Source organism: Mauremys reevesii, linkage group 5, assembly GCF_016161935.1.
Source record: "Mauremys reevesii isolate NIE-2019 linkage group 5, ASM1616193v1, whole genome shotgun sequence".
In the NCBI taxonomy this organism is placed as follows: Eukaryota; Metazoa; Chordata; order Testudines; family Geoemydidae; genus Mauremys; species Mauremys reevesii.
The window spans coordinates 14401412-14422041 of NC_052627.1; the positions used below are offsets into that span (position 1 = coordinate 14401412).

The 20630-nt window shown below is 45.0% G+C and overlaps 2 protein-coding genes across 8 annotated transcripts in view; one reads left to right on the forward strand and one right to left on the reverse strand.

The window, feature by feature from the left end:
- Positions 1-20630, reverse strand: part of LOC120406986 (protein FAM47E-like) — a 69400-nt gene that overhangs the window by 21879 nt on the left and 26891 nt on the right. For 6 of the 7 annotated variants that reach the window (XM_039542243.1, XM_039542244.1, XM_039542248.1 and 3 more), the window contains one exon: positions 16318-16648. The exons of the other annotated variant lie outside the window; for it this stretch is intronic. The gene's annotated coding sequence lies outside the window, so the exon portion shown is untranslated. The remainder of the gene's footprint in view (positions 1-16317; positions 16649-20630) is intronic. 7 annotated transcript variants of the gene reach the window in all.
- Positions 348-4275, forward strand: LOC120406989 (C-X-C motif chemokine 11-like). The gene is made up of 4 exons (XM_039542254.1): positions 348-478; positions 1462-1588; positions 1682-1754; positions 3407-4275. The coding sequence occupies exons 1-4, from the start codon at positions 421-423 to the stop codon at positions 3428-3430; spliced, it is 282 nt and encodes a 93-aa protein (XP_039398188.1). The 5' UTR covers positions 348-420; the 3' UTR covers positions 3431-4275.

Below are 20630 nucleotides of genomic sequence, written 5' to 3' on the forward strand. Positions count from 1 at the left end.
TTCTTACCACATATCAAATGGTAAATCCGGGGGTGGGGGGAGGGGGAAGAGTTTTTGGATGGAAACTAGCATGCCTAAAATCATCCGACACATAGAGCCAGGGCTTGCCAATATAAAACTAACTAAATAATAAAATCATAAAGGATCAGACCCTTGGATTGAGAGGAATAGGTAAGGATTTCTTCTAACCGGGAAAATGAAACTAGCACAGACTTGCTTATCTATGGGGAAGGAAACCGAGCTCTTCAAAGATAGATTGGGGTTTTCTGAGGTGGGAATTCCCACCTACACACTTGTAGACTAAGTGAAAATGCCCTACAAATAGCAGTCCAGAAGCTCCCTCTGAACCCCACACCACATCTACTTGCCTCCGACTGAGCAGCAAGTGGAAGAGGAGCAGCAGCAGCTACAGAGCTGAACATGAAGTCTCTTCTTCGTCTCTCACTCCTGCTTCTTCTGGCTGCCGTTCTGGTGCAAGGTACAGTAGCATTTCCTGAGGCACAGCTTGATGTTTACATTCTTCCTGCAAACTTTCATTGCTCTTCACTCCTCTTTCCTGTAATGTGTCTTAAAACGACCACCTGTCTCAAACCCTGCTTAAACGCTTTGCAGTCTCTTACAAGTGTTATGTGAGAGATGAAACCTGATAAGAGCTGCACAGACACAATATCAGGAAATACTTAATGCAGTAAATAAGAGGCAGCTGTTGGCTTTGTGTAATTGACAATGTGCAAAGCAAGCTACAAGCAGGAAAATGCACTGGTTTTGTACAATCTTATTTTGTTACTTAAGGTGGTTTCTCCCCTCCCCTTCTGGAAACTGGTCTCTCCCAGCAGGAAAAGTCTGATTTGTCAAGCAAAGTGTAAATGAAGGCTCAGTTTATGGTAAAATAGATGCTCTTCATTACAGAGATATAATTTTATGATTATATGATCATAGAAAGGGAAAGTATAGGATTAAGGCCACCAGCTCCATGCAGGTGCTGTTGTGCAAATGTCTCCCACACAGGCATGATCATGCCCAACTTTCATTTATTGAGGCTGTGGTTGAAATGTTATTTGGAGCCACCTCTGCTGGAAATGAAAGGGTTAAATACTGCTTAACAAATTATTCTGGTCCAGCTTCTCAAAGGTATTGAGGTTCCTAATGGCCACTGATTTCAATTATTCGATTTCCTGGATACTTTGGAAGAACCGTCTCTCTCTGCTCTGATCTGTCAGAATACAATTCAGACACAGGCAATAGCTCCCCCCCCCCGCCAAAAAAACCCCCAAACAAACAAAAAAAACCAACCTCTTATTTTATTTCATCTCTCACATCTGCTAAACCTACACTGACTTTGGTGGAGTTACACCAGCGTAAGAGAAAGGAGAATTTGACCTAGTCGTGTTATCATAATAAACAGTGTTGTGCTCAAATGTACCGGGTATTTACGTATCTGTATTCTTTATGTCATCGTAGGAATGCCAACCTCCAGCAGAGGACGCTGTCTTTGTATAACAGCTGGTGCACCTGCAATCCACCCAAAATATATTGCAAAGTTTGAAATATATGGGCAAAGCAGCAGTTGTCAGAAAATCGAAGTGATGTAAGTGCACAATTAATACCGTGCAGCGCAGGTTATTTTAGTATTTATTCGGTCACTTTCCATTTCATGCTAAGTCATTTTTTCTCCTGACAGTGTCACACTGAAAGGGAGCGGGCAAAGAAAATGTCTGAACAGCAAATCCAAGCAAGCATCACGCCTGATACAGGTAAGTCATAAGGATGCTGCCTCTGTCCTGGCTTTTCCTAGAATGCTCCACTTTGAGCTTTTTTGCTGTAAGTTGTAGGGAATGCAACTTTGGGATTTGAGGTAATCTTTTCCTTTAGTCTGTACCAAACCCTTTATAAATCCAATGTTAGACATTTAAGAGAAGTCACAGTGCCTGTTATCAGTCTACTACATATCTTTAGCAGCTGAGTTTCCTGGATTTCAAAACCCTGGGATTGACAGCACTGACATTTTGGTATTGGGAGATACCGTTGGATGAGACCATCCCCTTTTAGCACAGTGTACAGGAGTCCTGAAAACACTGGGTTTAAACCCCTTTTCTTAAGTCACTGAATCATCATTGTGTGGCTTTGTACTGGGTCTTTAAGTCAAATAAATCAAGATGCTCATTCTGGACAAGATCTTAACTTTAAAAAGGCCTAACTTGCATGCATTGCACTTAAATATTAGATGCAATGGGGAAGCTGCTTCTCTGTCTGTATGAAGTATTATCATTGGCATGAGAGGCAGCAAGATTTTAAGTGCCTAGGGTTTAATGACACTCCTTAGCAGAGACCTATAATATTGATGTAGAACAGATGCACAATATAACCCTTTGCAAAATACACTGTAATGATTTCCATTATGCACAGAAGTATAGAAGGAGAAAAAAATGGATGGATAAGTGACTCCAGTAGGAAATTAATCCTTTGTGAGATGGTGAAGCCCAAGCACAGGAATACAGCCTGGGGTAGTGGAATAAGCTTGTTTATATAATAATTGCACGCCCTAAGCTAGAGCACATGCAGAAACACGGTGATGGCCCTTTCCAAAGGGCACCGTACAGAGCGGGACAGATGTTCAGAAACAAACTCCAGTGCACCTGACCGTAAACTCCAATAGGAAGTTGACCTGATCGCCTAGAATTGTTAAATGAATAGATGGACTCTGCAGAACTCAACTAAAATTGTCCTTTATAGGAGAGCAAGGCCTTTACTAGGAAACAAATGGTTAACCTAGTAACCATGTATAACAGACTCCTGTAATGGAGTCCGAATAGGAGATATGAGGCTTTCAGTCCTGGGCACTTGAAAGTTTTCTGACTGGGAAGGGAAATCTGACCATAACTGTGGCCCACGTGCAGTTGTGTGTGTTTCTGGTTTGGCATTGCCTGCCTGCTGTTTGCTCGTGCGAGCATCTGTGGGTTTTGTGGTGCACCATGCTTCCCGTTCACTGAAGCAAAGTTTTCAAGTGAAGCAGTGTCCTCTGTTGGTTACAATGGGGTCCTGAGAGTCAGGACTGCTTGGTTCTATTCCCAGTGCTGCTACCTAGTCACTGTAAACCATATTCTGACACATTTACACCCAGCAAGTATTACTCTAATCCAGAAGTAGTCCTGTTGACTTCAACAGACTATTCATGGAATAAGGGGCTAGTCAGCATAAGTAAGGGTGTCAGAATCTGGTCCTGTGTGACATAGCGTAAGGTGCTCAACCTCTATGCCTCAGTTTGCCCACCTGTAAAGTGGGGCATTGATATTTTCCCACCTTTGTAATGGACTTTGCTATCATGGAGATGCAATAATGGAACATGCTTCCACTGTATTTGAAGGAGGCCAGATCAGAGAACTGATAGTATTTTTCCCCCTTCCAGAAATTCTTGAAGAGAAGTAACTAACAGCAGCGGCCTGAAAGGAAGACTGTGCAAAACTACTAGTGAACATGACTGCTCACGCCATTTACCTGCTCACAACGAGGCGAGCACCCGGCCAGCCTGACTTGTCCCTGGAGTGCTATTCCATAGCTTCTAGCCATGCAAGTACATCACGATGTGTGATCAGCCCCACAGCAGATAAAATATTTGCAACTATTTTCCTGTGCGTCAACATCTGTCATCATTCTTCACACTGGTTATTTTGACTGCTATTGTTTTAGCCTTGTCAGGGTTTTTGTCATCAGGAACTTGATCTCAGCCAGAGCAGATTTGCTAAGACATGACAAAAAGTAGGTCCTCTCTGATATGCTTAATTATGCATTTACCTTAGAGACACTGTAGAACTCTATCCCAAAGAAACCAGTTGAGTCTTTTGGGTCAATCATTCATATTCTATGAATATTCAGGAAGAGCATTCTCCTTTTAAAAAAAATATGCAAGGGAAACCCCCATTTACATAAAAATATGCTTGAAGCAAACTAACAAAAGCCAGCAACCTCACAGTCAGAGTTTTAACCCTATCTTTAACTCAAAGTACTGGCTTATTAGTTTCATAAGAGAGTTTAAGAGGAATTGTCACCCTCCGATTTGGATTTTTATCTTCCGTCGGTTTGTATCATACTGGCTATAACATTGAGACATAATTTGTCATGAATAGTACGAATAGATGTACAATCATTTCAAAAGACATACTTTGGAAATACATAAAGGTACATTTTGTTTTTTGTCTGAGACTGTAGATTTCTTTTTTTAAACATTGAACTAATATCTTGAATTTGTGCGTTTTGTAAATAAATAGATTTGTTGGATACAAGCATTGCATTTTTTTCTTCTAAGGAAAAAAATATACATACCTCCCCCAAACACACTATGAATAATATTACTGGACACATTTTGGCACAGACCCTGAGCAGCTTAGCACCACTGATTTCAATGAAGCAGTGTTTGCATTGGCTGGGGGACTCATCTGGTATAACAAAGAATTCAGTCAATAATTCTCCCTCTCTCCGTGCCCTGCCTTGCCATTCCATTCCCAAAGCATGGCTACAGTAGCATGCTGCAACTTACCCTTGCACGTCAGGGGCTCACCGTTCTCATGGGAGCAATATTACCAACCCCAAAGTTTAAAAATCCTGAGTTAGGATCCCCCCACTCCCAAAAAATGGGTTAAAATGTCCCCCCCATGGGTTGAAAAAAACATGATCTATTTTAAGGTAGGGGAGCAAGTCGCACACTTTGTTACTTCAGTAAAATGAACTCATTGTGCACACCATTGGCTCCTTGTCCCTCCATTCTCACCCACAAGCACCATGTGTACCATCCTCCCCTCTTCCTCCACTTCAAGGACTCACTGTAACTAGCCCCCACCCCATGCCAGGGAGTCTGTTTTCCTGCCCCCAGAGAGCAACCCTTGCATCAGTGCAGGATGTTGCTGCTACCTTCGGCTCCAGCACCTCCTGCCTGCTGCCTGCCTCTGGGCCCAAGTCTTCTGTGGCTCAGCTCTTTGGGCACATCACTTATGTTCAGACCCCTTCCAAGATATCACAAACAAGCCCCAACAGAACTGAACAGTTCTCCTACCCCTCTGGGCTACCAAAGTCCTTTTTTCTCTCTCTATTTACAAGCTGTATCTCAGGGCTTCCCTTGCAGGAGCCTGCACCACCACCCTCATATCCCCTGTTGTCTCTGTATCCTGACCCTGAACACCTCTCAGCTGGAGAAACCTACCACCTCTACCCAAACCAACCAACTTCAGTCTACTTATTATAGCTTAGCTCCACTCCCCCTGGCCAGGACCCAGTCACTGACACCTCCCCAGCTGCAGGGCAGGACTAATTGGATGGGGGTAAAGCCCTATCACAGCCCCACCCTCTCCCCAGGCTTTGTATGCTCCCCATTCCTCCTACATAACAGTGGTTCTGTGTCCCCCTTCTTTTCTCCCCATGCTGCAGGTTCTAGGTGGCCACCTACCAGGGTCTGTGTACCCTAGTCTCTTATTTCTATCAGACAGGTGTCACAATTCACAGGGTGTGCGTGTACTCTGTCTCCAGCTTTCATACTGTCTTTCTGGGAGAATCACCTTTTTTCTAGGCCCTAGACCTTCGCTTTTCACACTGGTGAGCTCTACACCTCCACTACGCCACCACTGGGACCTCTGGCTTCTCAACATGGCTCTTCCGCCAGTCCAAGTGAGTTCAGACCCCTGGGAGAGACTTCACCCCTTTGGGGAGTGACACAACCAGCAGGACAGCCCTTCAAAACAAGCCAGAATTTGTCAGTCAACTGGAATACAATATTTAAGGGTCCTCAGGCAAAGCAAAACTTAATTGAGAGCCCACGGTTGCAAAATTGCCTGCCCTTTTTTCCAAAGCCTCCTGGATTTCATCTGTCTCTCTGCCCTGGACAGCAGCAGCAGCAAACTTATATTGCCATCTGCCCACATGTAGGCCTTTCTTTCAAATTGCATTCATGTTGTGTTCACATGTTCAGCTTCCCTTGGCTTCAGGTGTTATCTGGTTGTTGGTACTTCATTATACCTCTGAGGCAACTCCTTTGATACCTTGACATTAAATAGACATGGGTGGGTTGGTGTGAATTAACACCAACACCCTTATTTCCCTGTCACAGGGGAAAAATGAACTCCTTCACAATCAGTGGGCAGCATATGACAGGAGTGGTGGAAAATGAGTCATGCATCTCTTCATAATATTATCACAGAAACGTCCATAGTCTCGGCAATAGGCCATTGAGAATGTCAACATTCTAAACTGAGACGGGAGCATTATGCTAGAAGGTGTTAATTGCTGCCATTAAGTGATATATAGACAATTAGAGGTGTTTGAAGCTGATGAGACTGCTAACCAGATATCAGGGGTTTCACATGTCCCCCATTTTCCCCTTCCAGTTTTCACCAAAAGCAGTTTACTCCCCTTTGATGCTTAGAACATTCTCAGAAATTTTGGAATTGATTGGATGCAGATTTCAAAAGTTATTGAATTGGAGACAGAACAATGCTCTTGAAGTGAGTGTAGGGCCTCACAAGCTTGGCCAAAAAGATTAGGGTCTTCCGATTTTTGAACTCCATCAACCAAAGGGGTAGTGACGCTGAGCAAGCCGTGAGTGAGCTAAGTCCTTGTCACATGAATTCTTGCTCATTTTGTTTCTCCAGAACCCAGGCCTAACAACATCTTGTGACACAAAGCCAGTAGATCTTTAATGTCAATCAAATTACACAGATTTGTATCAACTGTCACAAATTTATATGAAGTGCTGCTTGAGGGTGCGGAGGGCTCTCAGAGTCTCCTCAGACCCTAAAATGGCAGTTAATTCTGTGCCTCTTAGCTCCACCTGCTGGATTCATCACCAAGGATTTCTGTTATTGCTAAGTAACTTTCATTTTTGGGTCCCCAGTTCTTGCATTGACCAAGTGTTATGCTTATAAGAAGCACATGGGATTTTTTTCAGGTGAAAAGGCAAAACGCTGAAGATACAACAATTAGCATATGCATTTTAATTACAACACACACACACACACACACACACTCCCGCCAGTCGATGTTATAGTTACCAGTTTAGAGTCCGGATCAACCTAGTGTCAGCTAGGGAGGAGCCAGGTTCCATTGTCACGACACGATGCTTCAGGGAAGTCTTGGCAGGATGAACCCAAAGTTTTATGGCAAGGCACCCTGTTTATATAGTGATTTTTTTTTAATTGGGCCAATGAGTTTTGCATCGATATGCTGTAATTAATTTTTGTTTGATAAGTGCTTGTTTTTTTTAATTGTTTTTTTTAATTAAGTTTTTTAGGGAGTTATTATTTGATACTGGTTTTGATTACAGCTATTTTGCTTCCATTGATAGATGCCTGTTTTATTTTCAGAGTTGTTAATTTGCCTTTTTTTGGACATTTTAATAGGGGCGTGTTGCAGCCTCCTGACGACCTTGTGTTTGTCTTTGGTTCCTTTCTAGACCATTGCACACCCAGCCCCAAATCAATTAGTTTTGTGCCCCCAGCCCTTGTATCTGCCCCCATGCCCAAACGCATGTTAACTTTTTATGCATAACCCCAGTGTCCATCTGCTCCTTGTCCCCAGTACACCTCTGCTCCTTCTGCAGCTGTGGAGATTCTTCACGTCCCCTCACAAGTTGTGGCCCTTCCCAGAACTGTTCACATGCCCCCTCTGGCTCAGGCCTGGTGATGCAGACAGAGAAGAGCGGCACTGACCCATGCTTTCAGGGTAGCAGAAGGCATGTAGAGCTCTCCTCTTTCCCTCAGGAGCAGACAGATTTTTTTCTTTTTTTGGGTGGGGAAGAAAGCAACGGCTACCATTTCAGCATTGCCATCCTCAAGTGTTCAGAAACTGCAAGCCAAGCCTCGAAAAACAGCACAAGATTGACTTGCAAATCATGAGATTTAAGAGCCATCGGGTTTTTATTTTCATTCTGGTTTCTGAGTCTTCAGGGTACATTCAGGTCATGTTTTCTTCTTCATCCATGAGAGCCATACACATTTTAAACAAAGGCTGAGATTTTCATCGAATCACAGGACTCCAGAAGCTAAGGCTTTAAGACAACAAATATCACAAGTCTCCCCATAAAAATAATGAGAGTTGGCAACACTGATTACAGAATAACTACTCCGTGGGAGAATGGGTATCAAAAGCTGTCCCTAAATAGAGTATAAGCCGCTGTTGTTGAGACAGACCCTTTACTCACACTGGTGAGCAATTACATGAGTAGTCCCATTGACTTGACTGGGATTGTTTGTACAAGTAACGCCTCATCAATTCAAGTAAGAGGTGCACAATTTTGCCCTAAATTACGCTGACATTAAAATTCCTCCTTGGAAGAGTGTTTTTACACTTACTGATAATTAAACTCATTGCTGTGGGAAACACACTAGCTTTCTGTGGCTCAGCTATCTGTCATACTATTCAATATAGAATGACTTTTGGAATAATTGTTACTATTCATAAAGGGCACGGGAGGAATTTAATGAAGTGATTTGAAGGCTGGATTGTTGAAGTTTTGGATAAATGCCAGCAAGCAGAAAGTGACTTCCCAGAAATCACGTCTGTTGACTTTCAAAGCAGCGTCCAGAGTCACAAAATCCCATGGACTATGTTTTACAATGTGCCACAGTCTCTGTAGGAAAATCCCTCAGCTGGTTTAGATTATGTTATAAAAGATTTCTATTTCTTGTAAATCATGCCTGCTCTCTGCATTTGCAGTCTCAGATCATCCCATTTTGCCATTCCTGTGTCATGATAAGTCTCAGACACCAGAAAGGGATGTTATTCAATATTGCATTGCAGTCAATAATTGAGGTGGCAAAAAATGGAACACATAGCATCCCTCTCACTCAGCACTGTACCTCCCCTCTGCCCCTGAAGTCTCCCCCTTTCTTTAGCTGGTAGCAGTCGGAAGAAAAAAAGTTATGGCATAGCCACATTCAACCTTCTTCCCCTGATCCAAGCACAGACACTAGGGTAAACTCAGGCTCTGATCCTGCACACGCATCCATAGCCATGTCCTTAAGTTTAAGCACACAAGCAAGCCCATCAGGCCCCATACTTTTGTGAGTCGAGCTAAGGATGAATGTGGTTGGAGGATCAAGGCTTGGCTTATGTTCCTGGAGTCAGTTCCAGAAATGCTGCATACCCACAGCTCCAGTTAAAGTCAATGAGAGCTGGAAAAAAACCAGTGAAACAAGGCCCAATTCGCCTTTGTTCTTCACTATATGTAGCCATTTACAGCTGTGCAAGCTGAGTGCAAATTGGGTGTGAAATGATACCATGCGGATTTGGTGGCATTTTACATCCACGTTGCATAGGTGTAGACAACTCCACAAGGAGCCCTGTTGCTGGGAGCATATGGTAAGGATTTGCTCTTGAACCTAGTCTAGTTGGTTACATTTTAGCTACTAGAAATCATTTTACCTTTATTTGTCTTGTAACCATTTCTCACTTTAATGCCTTGTACTTCTACTCAAAATCTTTGTAGTTAAATAAACTCATTTTCTTCTTTAATGAAACTAATCCAGTGCTGCATTCAAGCTGAATTGTTTGGGTAACTCCTTTTAAAGTAGCAAACTGTTGGATCCTGTTCTCTTACAGGGGCAACTGGACCTAAAATATCCAAATTGTCCAGGAAGAGGCTGGCCAGTGCAGAACACACATTTTGGGGGAACATTTGGGACTGGGAGTGTGTTGGGGTCACCCTGCAAGTGGTAACCAGCGCAGGTGGAAGCCAGAGTGGGGCTGGCAGGCTGCAGCTATACACAGACACAGAGCGTGACCTTCAGGCTGTTTGTGGGAGCTACAGCAGCAAAGCATTGTGAGGTGCTCCCGGTTGCAGGCGAGGGATATCACAACCCCTCACTGATCTGCATTGCACCTTGGAATGTCAAAGACATACAGCAAGACTCTCATTTTTTCAAAATTATCCTTGACATTTTGACAGCAGTTTTTAAACTGTTGTCAAAATTTAGCATTCAGTTTCTGGAATTTACACTGTGAGGATTATCTAAGTCATAGCATTGCTTATACTCCAATTGGATGATTTATGCAAACAAACAGTGCAGATTTCAAATTCTGAATATCACGATCATCTACAATGTGAAATTTGCTTTTAGTGAATATTCAGGTTCAGCATTCTTTGTATTAATGAAGCTCAGCCGTTCACAAGGAACCAGTGCAAAATGGTTGCAAATATGGTCAAATCCAAGTTAGTTTTTGTAAGCAACCATATATTTACAGAATATTTTTTACAGTTCTTTCCCTTCTATTATATAGATACCGATTCAAAGCCCAGTGAAGTGAATAGGATTCTTTCCATTGACTTCACTGGGCTATGAATGGGCAACGGCGGATGGATCACTTGATGATTCCCTATTCTGTTCGTTCCCTCGCAAGCACCTGGCATTGGCCACTGTCGGAAGACAGGATACTGGGCTAGATGGACCATTGGTCTGACCCAGTCTGGCCATTCTTATGTTCTTAAACGGTTGGTACCCAAGTGAACAATGCTTGTCTTGGACAGAATAACATTTTGGCTGGTTGCAGACATGCTAGGACCTTTGGATTTCAAAATGGTAATGTCCTTCCATGATGTGTACAAGTCCTGTTTATTTCTCAGCCACCAGGGTTTTGCTGGCTTGAGACCAGAGTGCTCAGTCCTGTTGGCCATGGCCTTCTCAGTGCACATGTTTTTAATCAATACAAACTATAGTTTTCTTATCAAAGAAATTCTGTAATTCCATTTTACTCCACCATCCTCCTCTTACAGGCGGTCCCAGTCACTGGATCAAGGTTTCTGATCTCTATCTTCCCTCACACTTCCCCTTTCCCCTGGGTGTCATGATGTTCCCTGGTTAGCCACATGCTTAACCTGAAGCATGTGGTCCACTGAAGTCCTTGCTGGATCAGAGATCGTGGTCAGCACCTTGTAGGATCGAGCCCAAGAAGATCTAGGAAGTGATCACCTAGAACTGGGTTACGACTCAAATTTATAAAATGGAAAATCTCCTTTCTGTCTTAGTTATGCAGCTAGCAGAGTGTCCGCAAGACTCAGACTGAAAGAGGAACTGGGGAGGTGGGGGTCTCCTGTAGTTAGAATGAAGATATTATTTCAATATAAAGAAAACAAAAGCAAAGCAGGGGGCCGGTGCATTCCCCTGGTTAATCATCAGCCATTTGATGCTTAAATATATATACACAGCAAATCTATCATTTTCACATCAAGATTAAACAAAAGCCGTTTGATAAATTATCCCATCTTACAACTATCTTAACATAGGGCCTGATTACCAAGAAAAGCCTTTAGGTAAGGAGCTCCAGGGGGAATTCAACCCCAGATGGCTAAGTCACCCAGAGGGCAGCTGTAGTAGGCTGATTCTCTGGATGAGGCAGAGGGTGTACCCCAGGGGTCCCCAACATGGTGCCTGTGGGCGCCATGGCGCCTGCCGGGGCGTCTAAGTGTGCCGGCCGGTGGATGAGCATCTGCCAAAATGCTGCCAACAAGCAGCAGCATCCGGAGGTGTCGCCGCTGTAATGCTGCCGATTTTCGGCAGAATTTTGGCAGCGACACCTCTGGGTGACGCTGCTTCTCGGTGGCATTTTGGCAGCAACACCTATTGATGTTGCCGCTTGTTGGTGGCATTTCGGCGGATGCTCGTCCGCCGCCACGGTCCTCTGTGGCTCGTCGTCTGGCACCCACCGGACGAAAAAGGTTGCGGATCACTGGTGTACCCAACACATCCAACAGTGGCTTGCTTACACTTGCTTCCTGCATCGTCACTACACCTGTGCAAAATGAAGGGATAGCAGAGTTGGAACAACTGTGGGTGGCCACACAAGCTGGCGAATGAGACCGAAAGCCATGTTTTAGTGCCGTTTTGCTTCCAGTGTGTCACAGTGTAATTGTTCTAACCTCTGTAGACAAATATTTCATGCAATGTACAGCGCTACTGGAGGATGGAGACCTGCAATACGGAAGAGAGCAGTAGATTTAAGGTTAGAAAATTAAATGGAAGCCTAGAAAATTAAAGTGAAGTCTTGTTAACGGATGTATACGTTATACCATTTTTCCAGCAAGGCAGCTGGTTGGGATTAGTGAGCAACAGCCTTTGCTTTGCAGAGCTACTAGGAAGCAGCAAGAAGAGAGGATTCCTGAGTAAAAAGGATTTAGGAGACTTATTTCTGTTGTTAATCATTTCAGGCTGCCTGGGCACAGCGGTTACTTCAACATCTGCTTAAGCCGCAGACTGTGGTTTGGCAAAGAACATCAAACTTAGGGGGATTTACTACTTTTCTTTTCTTTTCCAGAAAAACACCCCAATTAGTATAAGTGAACAAGAAAATAGAAGCCCAGGAGGGTATTTCGGGGGAAGTGGTTTTAGAAGTACTGAATTTGTTAGGCTAGACATGTAGGAGATGTATATTCATATAGCGCAGTGACCGCACTCAGACCCAGGCAACACTCAGGAGCTTCTGTTACCCCTTGGCAGCCTCACGTTCTTGAGGTTGTCAAAGTTAGACTCAGGACTCACAGTTTGTCAGACCACTCTGTTTTATTAGCACAGCGCTCTGCTAATAACACTGAGGCTATGGCTACACTTGCACTTCAAAGCGCTGCCGCTTTGAAGCGCTAAGTGTAGTCAAAGCGCCAGCGCTGGGAGAGAGCTCTCCCAGCGCTGTCCGTACTCCACCTCCCTGTGGGGAATAACGTACAGCGCTGGGAGCCGCGCTCCCAGCGCTGGGGCTTTGACCACACTGGCGCTTTGCAGCGCCGCAATTTGCAGCGCTGGAGAGGGTGTGTTTTCACACCCTGCTGCAGTGCTGCAAATTTGCAAGTGTAGCCATGGCCCCAGATAATGTGAGCACCATGCAAGACACAAACTATCTTATTTATACAGATAAAAGGGTGAGAACTTAACAAGATAACAAAGGAAGCAGAATCAGATAAGTTTACCTGGGCTAGGCATGCATATCTTATTTCCTTACTAACTATTACTGATCTTCTGTTAATGTTTCGCCATTAGCACCATTGTTTATGCCTAATGTTTCTTTTCCTGGCACCTGTATTTCAACATTTCTTATTTCTGCTTAAAGGTACATACAACATTTCTTTAATCCATTCTTATTTTTACAATATAATTCATTCTACTTTCACAAGGTCAATGCGGTTGGATGGCCCTTTGCATCTGTCAGGATCAGGCCTTCAATTTGGTCATTCACATAGGAAGAACCAAATTAGACAGGCCATTTGGGGAATATACTGACATAGCAAAAGGCTTGAGTGTTTTTGCTCTTTGCCACGCCATTTTCCCGTGGTTTGCCAACACTTTCTCTTCAGTGTTCTTGATTTCATTCTCTTTATATCCATATGTCTTCCCTTGTGCCCCCTCTCCATTTGCCTGTTGCCTCCATTGTATCTTCTTGGTTCCTGGTCTTAAGCTCATTGAAGGCAGTGGGAGACTCCCAGTGATTATAAGAACTTTGTATCAGGGCCATGGCCCTCATCCAGCCTCAAGCCTCTACGATGCCACCACCCAGTGAGCTGCCCGTAGACTCCCCTCTCCTTCTGCACCTAAGGCCTGTGCAACCAGGTTGTCTATCCTTCCTCCTTCCCGGGGCTCTATGCAGGAGGGCATCCCAAAATACACTGCACCATGTGAAAGACACCCACAATCTTCTGTCATCAGCACCATCAGCTGAGGCAGTGTAGGCCAGCTATTGAGACACCCAAAAGGAAGGGGTACAAACATGGTTTTACAGCACGGTAGGACAGGTCAATATATACACTCTGGGCTTAGTTTGAATTAAATGTTGTTAGTTACAGTGCACCCATCCAATGCTTGGGATGCATGCACTCTCTGTTTAAATAAAAAAAATACATGAGGAGGACCAGTGTCCAGAAACTAAGGCCAACATTTTCAAGTGACCATTGATTTTGGGTGCCTTGTTTCCTAGGTTCCCCAGCTCACACCTAGCCTTGATGTTCACTGGTGCTGAGTGGCTGCAGCTCCAGCGGAAACCAAGAGGCGGTGTGTGCATTCTCTACCTCTGAAAGGCAAGCAGCCCCTTTAAACGGTCTCAAGATGAGCACCCAAAAATGGAGGCCCTCAATAGTAGTGGTCATGTTTGAAAATTCATCTTTGGAAGACGCCTAGCTCTTCCTCCCCAGACAGAGGGCTGTTCCCCAATAGCAGCAGGAATGAGACCAAAGAGAGTGATGTGCAGCCTCATTTTCATGAGGAGGGTCGCACGGAAGCCTGTGTCTCCTCAGATAAAGCCATTCCCTGCCACTCTTTCTTTAGCCTGCACTTTTCAAGTGAGGTGCTGAAGGACACCACCACCACTACTCAACACAGAGAGCGACACCAGGTGAAATCACAGCCCCATGGACATCATTGGCAGGCCTATTATCTTCAGTGGGGCCAGGATTTTACTCCTAGTCCTTAACCCTACTTGTTCTAACATGCCACTTCCATTCACACTCGCACCAGAGCACAACAGGCCTTAGGGACCTGCCAGTCTGGGCACAGTGCACAGCAAGGAGCAGTCTATAAACACTCCAGATACAGTCTCATATTTTAGGCGAGGTGGGAAACACTGGAAGACATGACACTGTGATGCACTGGACTTGCAGAAAGCCTTTGATAAGGTCCCGCACCAAAGGCTCTTAAGCAAAGTAAACAGCCCTGGGAGAAGAGGGGAGGTTCTCTCATGGATCAGTAACTGGTTAAAGTTAGGAAACAAAGGGTAGGAATAAACGGTCAGTTTTCAGAATGGAGAGAGGTAAATAGCGGGGTTCCCCCCGGATCTGTAGTGGGACCAGTGTCGTTCAACATATTGAGAAGTGATCTAGAAAAAGGGGCAAACAGTGAGGTGGCACAGTTTGCAGACTATACAAAATTACTCAAGAAGTTAAGTCCAAAGCGGACTATGAAGAGTTACAAAGGGATCTCACCAAACTGGGAGACTGGGCAAGAAAATGGCAGATTAAATTCAGTGTTGATAAATGCAAAATAATGCACATCGGAAAACATAATCCCAACTATACCTATAAAATTAGCTGTTACCACTCAAGAAAGTGATTTTGGAGTAACTGTGGAACGTTCCCTGAAAACATCTGCTCAATGTGTAGCAGCAGTCAAAATAAATAAATAAATAAATAAATAAATAAAAAAGCTAACAGGATGTTAGGAACCATTAGAAAAGGGCTAGAGAATCAGACAGAAAATATGTCACTATCTATATCCATGGTATGTCCAAACCGTGGATACTGCATGTTTTTCCGGTCAACCCATCTCAAAAAAAAAAAAATTAGAATTTGAAGTACAAAGAAGGGCCACAAAAAGGATTACGTGTATGAGACAAGATTAAAAAGACTGGAACTATTCAGCTGAGAAAAGAGACCACTAAGGGGGATATAATAGTGGTCTATAAAATCATGAGTGGTGTCAAGAAAGTGAATAAGGAAGTGTCATTTACCCCCTCACATAACACAAGAACCCAGTGAAATTAATAGGCAGCAGGTTTAAAACAAACAAAAGGAAGTACTTCTTCACACAACGCACAGTCAACCTGTGGAACTCACTGCCAGAGGATGTTGTGAAGGCCAAAAGTATAACTGGTTTCAAAACAGAATTAGGTAAGTTCATGGAGGATAGCTCCATCAATGGCTATTAGCCAAGATGGCCAGGGAAGCAACCCCATGCTCTGGGTGTCCCTAAACCTCTATCAGAAGCTGGGACTGGATGACACAGGATGGATCACTCGATAATTGCCCTGTTCTGCCCCCACCCCGCCTCTTCCCACGCAGTTCCGCCCCCCTCCTCTGAGCGTGCCTCATCCTCACTCCTCTCCAGTGCCTCCTGCACACTGCAAAACAGCTGATTGTGGCGGGCGGGAGGCACCATGAGGGAGGGGGAGGAATTGATCAGTGGAGCCACCGGCAGATGGGAGGCACAGAGTGGGAGCAGAGGAGCTGACTGCCAGTGGGTGCTAAGCACCCACTAATTTTTTTCTGTGGGTGCTCCAGGGGTGGAGCACCCATGAAGTCAGTGCCTATGCACCCAGCCACCACTGAGGATAGGTAGGACTTTGACCCTAACTTGGAGGAAAAACAAATAAGTGTTTGGGTAAAGTGTGTACAAAGGTTTATGGCCAGCTGCCTAGGTACATACAAGACCTTGGCTTTATTTGTGCGTGTATTAGATACACATCCTGTTCATCTTATCTGTAAAGAGGGGAATTCTTATGCTGTTCTGGTGTGAGTTGTCAGCACGGATCTTCCCAGCCTGCTCTACAAGAACACATCACGCGTTCTATCAAATCTAAACTAACCTCTTCCCTGAAATTTGGCTTTAATAACAATAAGATCACAAAGATCAGTTCACGGCTTTTCCCAGGTTGACTTCAACTCGAGTTCCTAGCTCAGGACTGCTCGGCCCCCACCAGAGGCGGGTCAAAGCTTGGGATTTCTGCTCTGTGGGAAAGTTCATTGTTTTGTTTTTGTCCGGTTTGGTCCACTCAGACTGCTAGGGACCCTAAAGCTTCCACTTTCAAACTAGCTGGCTGGCTCTCATGTTTGCCTGCTTGGAGGAGGCCAGCTGGTCAGGATGTCTTCAAGTGCGGGGGTTCCCACTCAGGGCAGTCCGTCCTGGAGCCACAGATCCTGGAATAGAAGAAGGTTGTAGAATCCCATCACTGGAGGCTTTTAGAAACGAGTTGGACAAACACCTGTCAGGGATGGTCTAGGTTTACCTGTTTCTGCCACAACATAGGGGGCTGGACCTGATGGTCTCTCGAGGTCCTTTCCAGCCCTACATTTCTATGATTCCTTCACGTTGTGAGGCGAGCTAAGCCTGACACATGTGTGGCTGAGCTCCAGGTCCCCTTTAAGGACCAACTCACCACACGACAATGCCTCATTTGACTCAAGTATCTGATGAGTAGATTCCAAGGCCAGAAGGAAACACTGCGATCACATAGCCTCTTGCATAACACAGGCCATAAACCTCCCCTGCTTCAAGTCCAATAGCTATGGTTGAATTAGAGCAGATCTTTTAGAAAAACATCCAATCTTAATTTAAAAATGACCAGTAACAGAGAATTCACCACAACCCTTGGTAAATTGTCCCAGCGGTTAATTAACCTCACTGTTAAAAATCTGCACCTTATTTCTAGCCTGATTTGTTTAGCTTCAGCTTCCAGACATTGGTTCTTATTGCATCTTCATTAACTAGAATGAAGAGCTCATTATCAGATTCTTGTTCACATGTAGGTGCTTATAGATTATGATCAAGTCACCGCTTAACCTTCTCTTGGATAAGCTCAATAGTTTTAGCTCCTTGTGTCTCACCATAAGGCATTTTTTCTAATCCTTTAATCATTCTTGTGACTTTTCTCTGAACCCTCTATAATTTTTCAACATCTTTCTTGACGTGTGGACACCAGAACTGGACACAAATTCCAGCAGCAAGCCAATCGCACCAGTGCCAAATACAGAGGTGACACAACCTCCTTACTTCTACTCTGTTTATACATCCCAGGATTGCATTAGCCTTTTGACCACAGCATTGTACATGGAGCTCATGTTCAGCTAATTATCCATCACAAGCCCGAAGTCTTTTTCAGAATCACTGCTTCCCAGAATAGAGTCCCCCATCCTGCAAGTATGGCCTATATTTTTTGCTCCTAGGTGTCTAACTTTACATTTGACCACACTGAAGTGCTTATTGTTTACTTGTCTATGTTTATCAAGTTATCCAGATTGCTCTGTATTAGTGATCTGTTCTCTTCATTATTCACCGCCCCCCCCTCAATCTTTGTGTCACCTGCAAACTATCCATGGTGATTTTATGTTCTCTTCCAGGCCATTGATAAAAATAGTTGTTTCTAAACTGATAAACGATGCCACTAAATTCGCTATGTAGACAAGCCCATACTCGCTTCTTCTAAACATGTGGGTCTCGTACAGATCTTTATATCAAGCTTAGTGCTCGGGTATAACATGATCCAGTGGCTGTAAACTGAAGCTAGACAAATTCAGACTGGAAATAAAGTATAATTTGTTAACAGTGAGGATAATTAACCATTGAATCAATCCGGCCGGCCCTACACCAAATGGCAACCCAGGCGAGGAGCATCTTCAGTGCCCCCACTCCCCCATTTGTTAAAATTTCGAACACCTTATCTTTTATTGTATTTGTAGCCCATTTCACGACTTTGTTGCATGATTTATCCCTGTCATATAAGACGATAAATTTGCATGCTAGGATCTGTACAATAAAAACAGCACCCCAAGCCCAGTGCCCCAAACTCCGGCACCCCAGGCGGTCGACTGCCCTAAATCTGGGCCTGGAAACAATTTACCAAAGGTTGCGGTGGACTCTCCATTACTGTCAATTTTTAGACCAAGATGGGATGTTTCTCTGAAAGAGATACTCTAGCCCCAAAGGAATTATTTTGGTGAAGTTCTATGGCCTGCGTGATACAAGTCAGACTAGGGCCTGGTCTACACTTAAAGTTTAGGTCGGCATGGCTACATTGCTCAGGGGGGGTGGATTTCTCACATACCTGAGTGATGTAGCTATGTTGACCTAACCCCCCCGTGTAGGTGCAGCTAGGCTGACAGAAGAATGCTTCTGTTGACCTAGCTACTGCCCGCTTGGAGAGGTGGAGCTCCTACAGTGATGTCATGGTAGCCTGCATCAATACCAGGGGTCTCTTGCGTGTGGCCCCGCCAAGCTCCCTGCACCCCCCCGCCCCTCTGCCTACCTGCAGGATTGCCCCCTGTGGTGTTGCGAGTCCTGCGCCTCTGTCTGAAGCCGCTGGCAGCACGCCCCTTCGGGCCGGGGGGGGGCAAGGGGGAAGGAGGCAGAGGGAACAGGGAACCGCGGCCAATGGGAGCTTCATGGGAGGTACCTGGAGGAGCAGCAAGAGCAGCACAGGCACAGAATCCTGAGCCCCCTCCCGCTCCCCCAGGAGCTGCAGGGACACGGTTCCAGCTGCTTCCCAGAACGGAGCAGCGCGGGGCCGGGGACCAGGGCAGGCAGGCAGGGAGCCTGCTCTGGCCCCAGTGCGCGCCGCTGCCACTCCAGAGCTGCTCTAGGTAAGCAGCGCCGGGCTGGAGCCCAAACCCTGCCTGCACCCCAACTCCCTGCCCTGATCCCCCTGTCACATCCCACACCCTTTCTGCACCCCAACTCCTGATCCCCCTGCCACATCCCACACCCCTCCTGCACTACCTGCCCTGAGCCCCCTGCCGCACCCTGCACATCACCTGCACACCCTGGGGGCAGCCTTGGGGTGTGAACTTCGGGGAAGGGGTTGGATTGGGGCAGGGAAGGGGTGGAGAGAGGTGGGGCAGGGGTGGGGCCTAATGGAGTGGGGGCAGGGCCAGAGGCAGTGAGAGGTGTGTGTCAGGGATGTGGCCCTCGGTTGAATGCACTAGTCCGCATGTGGCCCTTGTGGTCATTTGAGTTTGAGATCCCTGATCTATACTATGGGGTTATTGTAGGATAGCTATAGCACCATAGCTATGCTACTATAGACGCATATCGGAGACATGGCCTAGATCATCACAATGATCCCTTTTGGCCTTGGAATCGATGACTCTTCTGACACAAGAAATACTCAGCCCTTCAACACGCAGAATATCGTTCGAGGCTAAAGGATTCTTCCATTTTAGTTCATTATTTTCTAGCACAATGTCTTTTTTTACACGACAGTTGTTTTGTATTAATGGCAGGAAGCTCCATTGCCCTTTCAGTCTCCGAATTGTTTATCATCTGTTTGGCATGCCACTCTAATACGGAAATTCTTAATTTATTTTAGTTAGAGTAGAAATCCCCAGATATGCTGTATCATATCAGTTGGTTTCCCACTGATGCAAATAAGACTTAGATATGTGCTTAAAGTATTTTCCTGATTAGGGGCCGGTGAAGGAGTCAACTGGTGCCTCTTCACTCTCTGTGTGTGTGTGTCCTACTGGTGGCTGTTCCGCCTGTGTGGCAGTCTGCCTCTTCCAGTGATGTGGCCCTCCAGCCAGGTCCCTTCAAATGTAACAGTTCTTTATGTCTTAGAGTTCAGAACTATAACACACAAGAACCCCAAAACAGAAGGAGACAAAGCAGGCTGCTCCCGAGAGCAGCAAGGAACAACTCACCCTATCCTACTACAGGCCTTTCTGACTGCAAACTCACTGCTGCTAGTGTTGGGCCCAGCTCACACACTTCTCTACAGAGCCCTCTAGCCTGCAAGCAGAACCAGAGGGACCACCCCCTCCCCAAAATTTAAAATTATAACCTACAATTTTAACACAGTTTTAATATACCACAATTTGGACCTCACTGAACCTGTGTCGTTCTTTCATATTTCATATGTTGTGAAAGAGCAGAAGGCACAACAACTGCTAAAGGCCAGAATCCAGGGTCCGTACTCACACTACATAGCACCACACTCATTGTGCAGTATCACTGAAAATATTGCCTTGTAAATTAAACTAAGTAGAGAGTATACAGTCTAGGTGGAGAAGTCACAAAAGCAAATAGTCCTGTGGAATTATCTTTGCCGGCTGTTCCCTTTTTCATTTAAATGTCTGTTTCCTCATGGGGACACTAAGTAGGTTTCACTTTCTGTGACTCTTAGGAAAT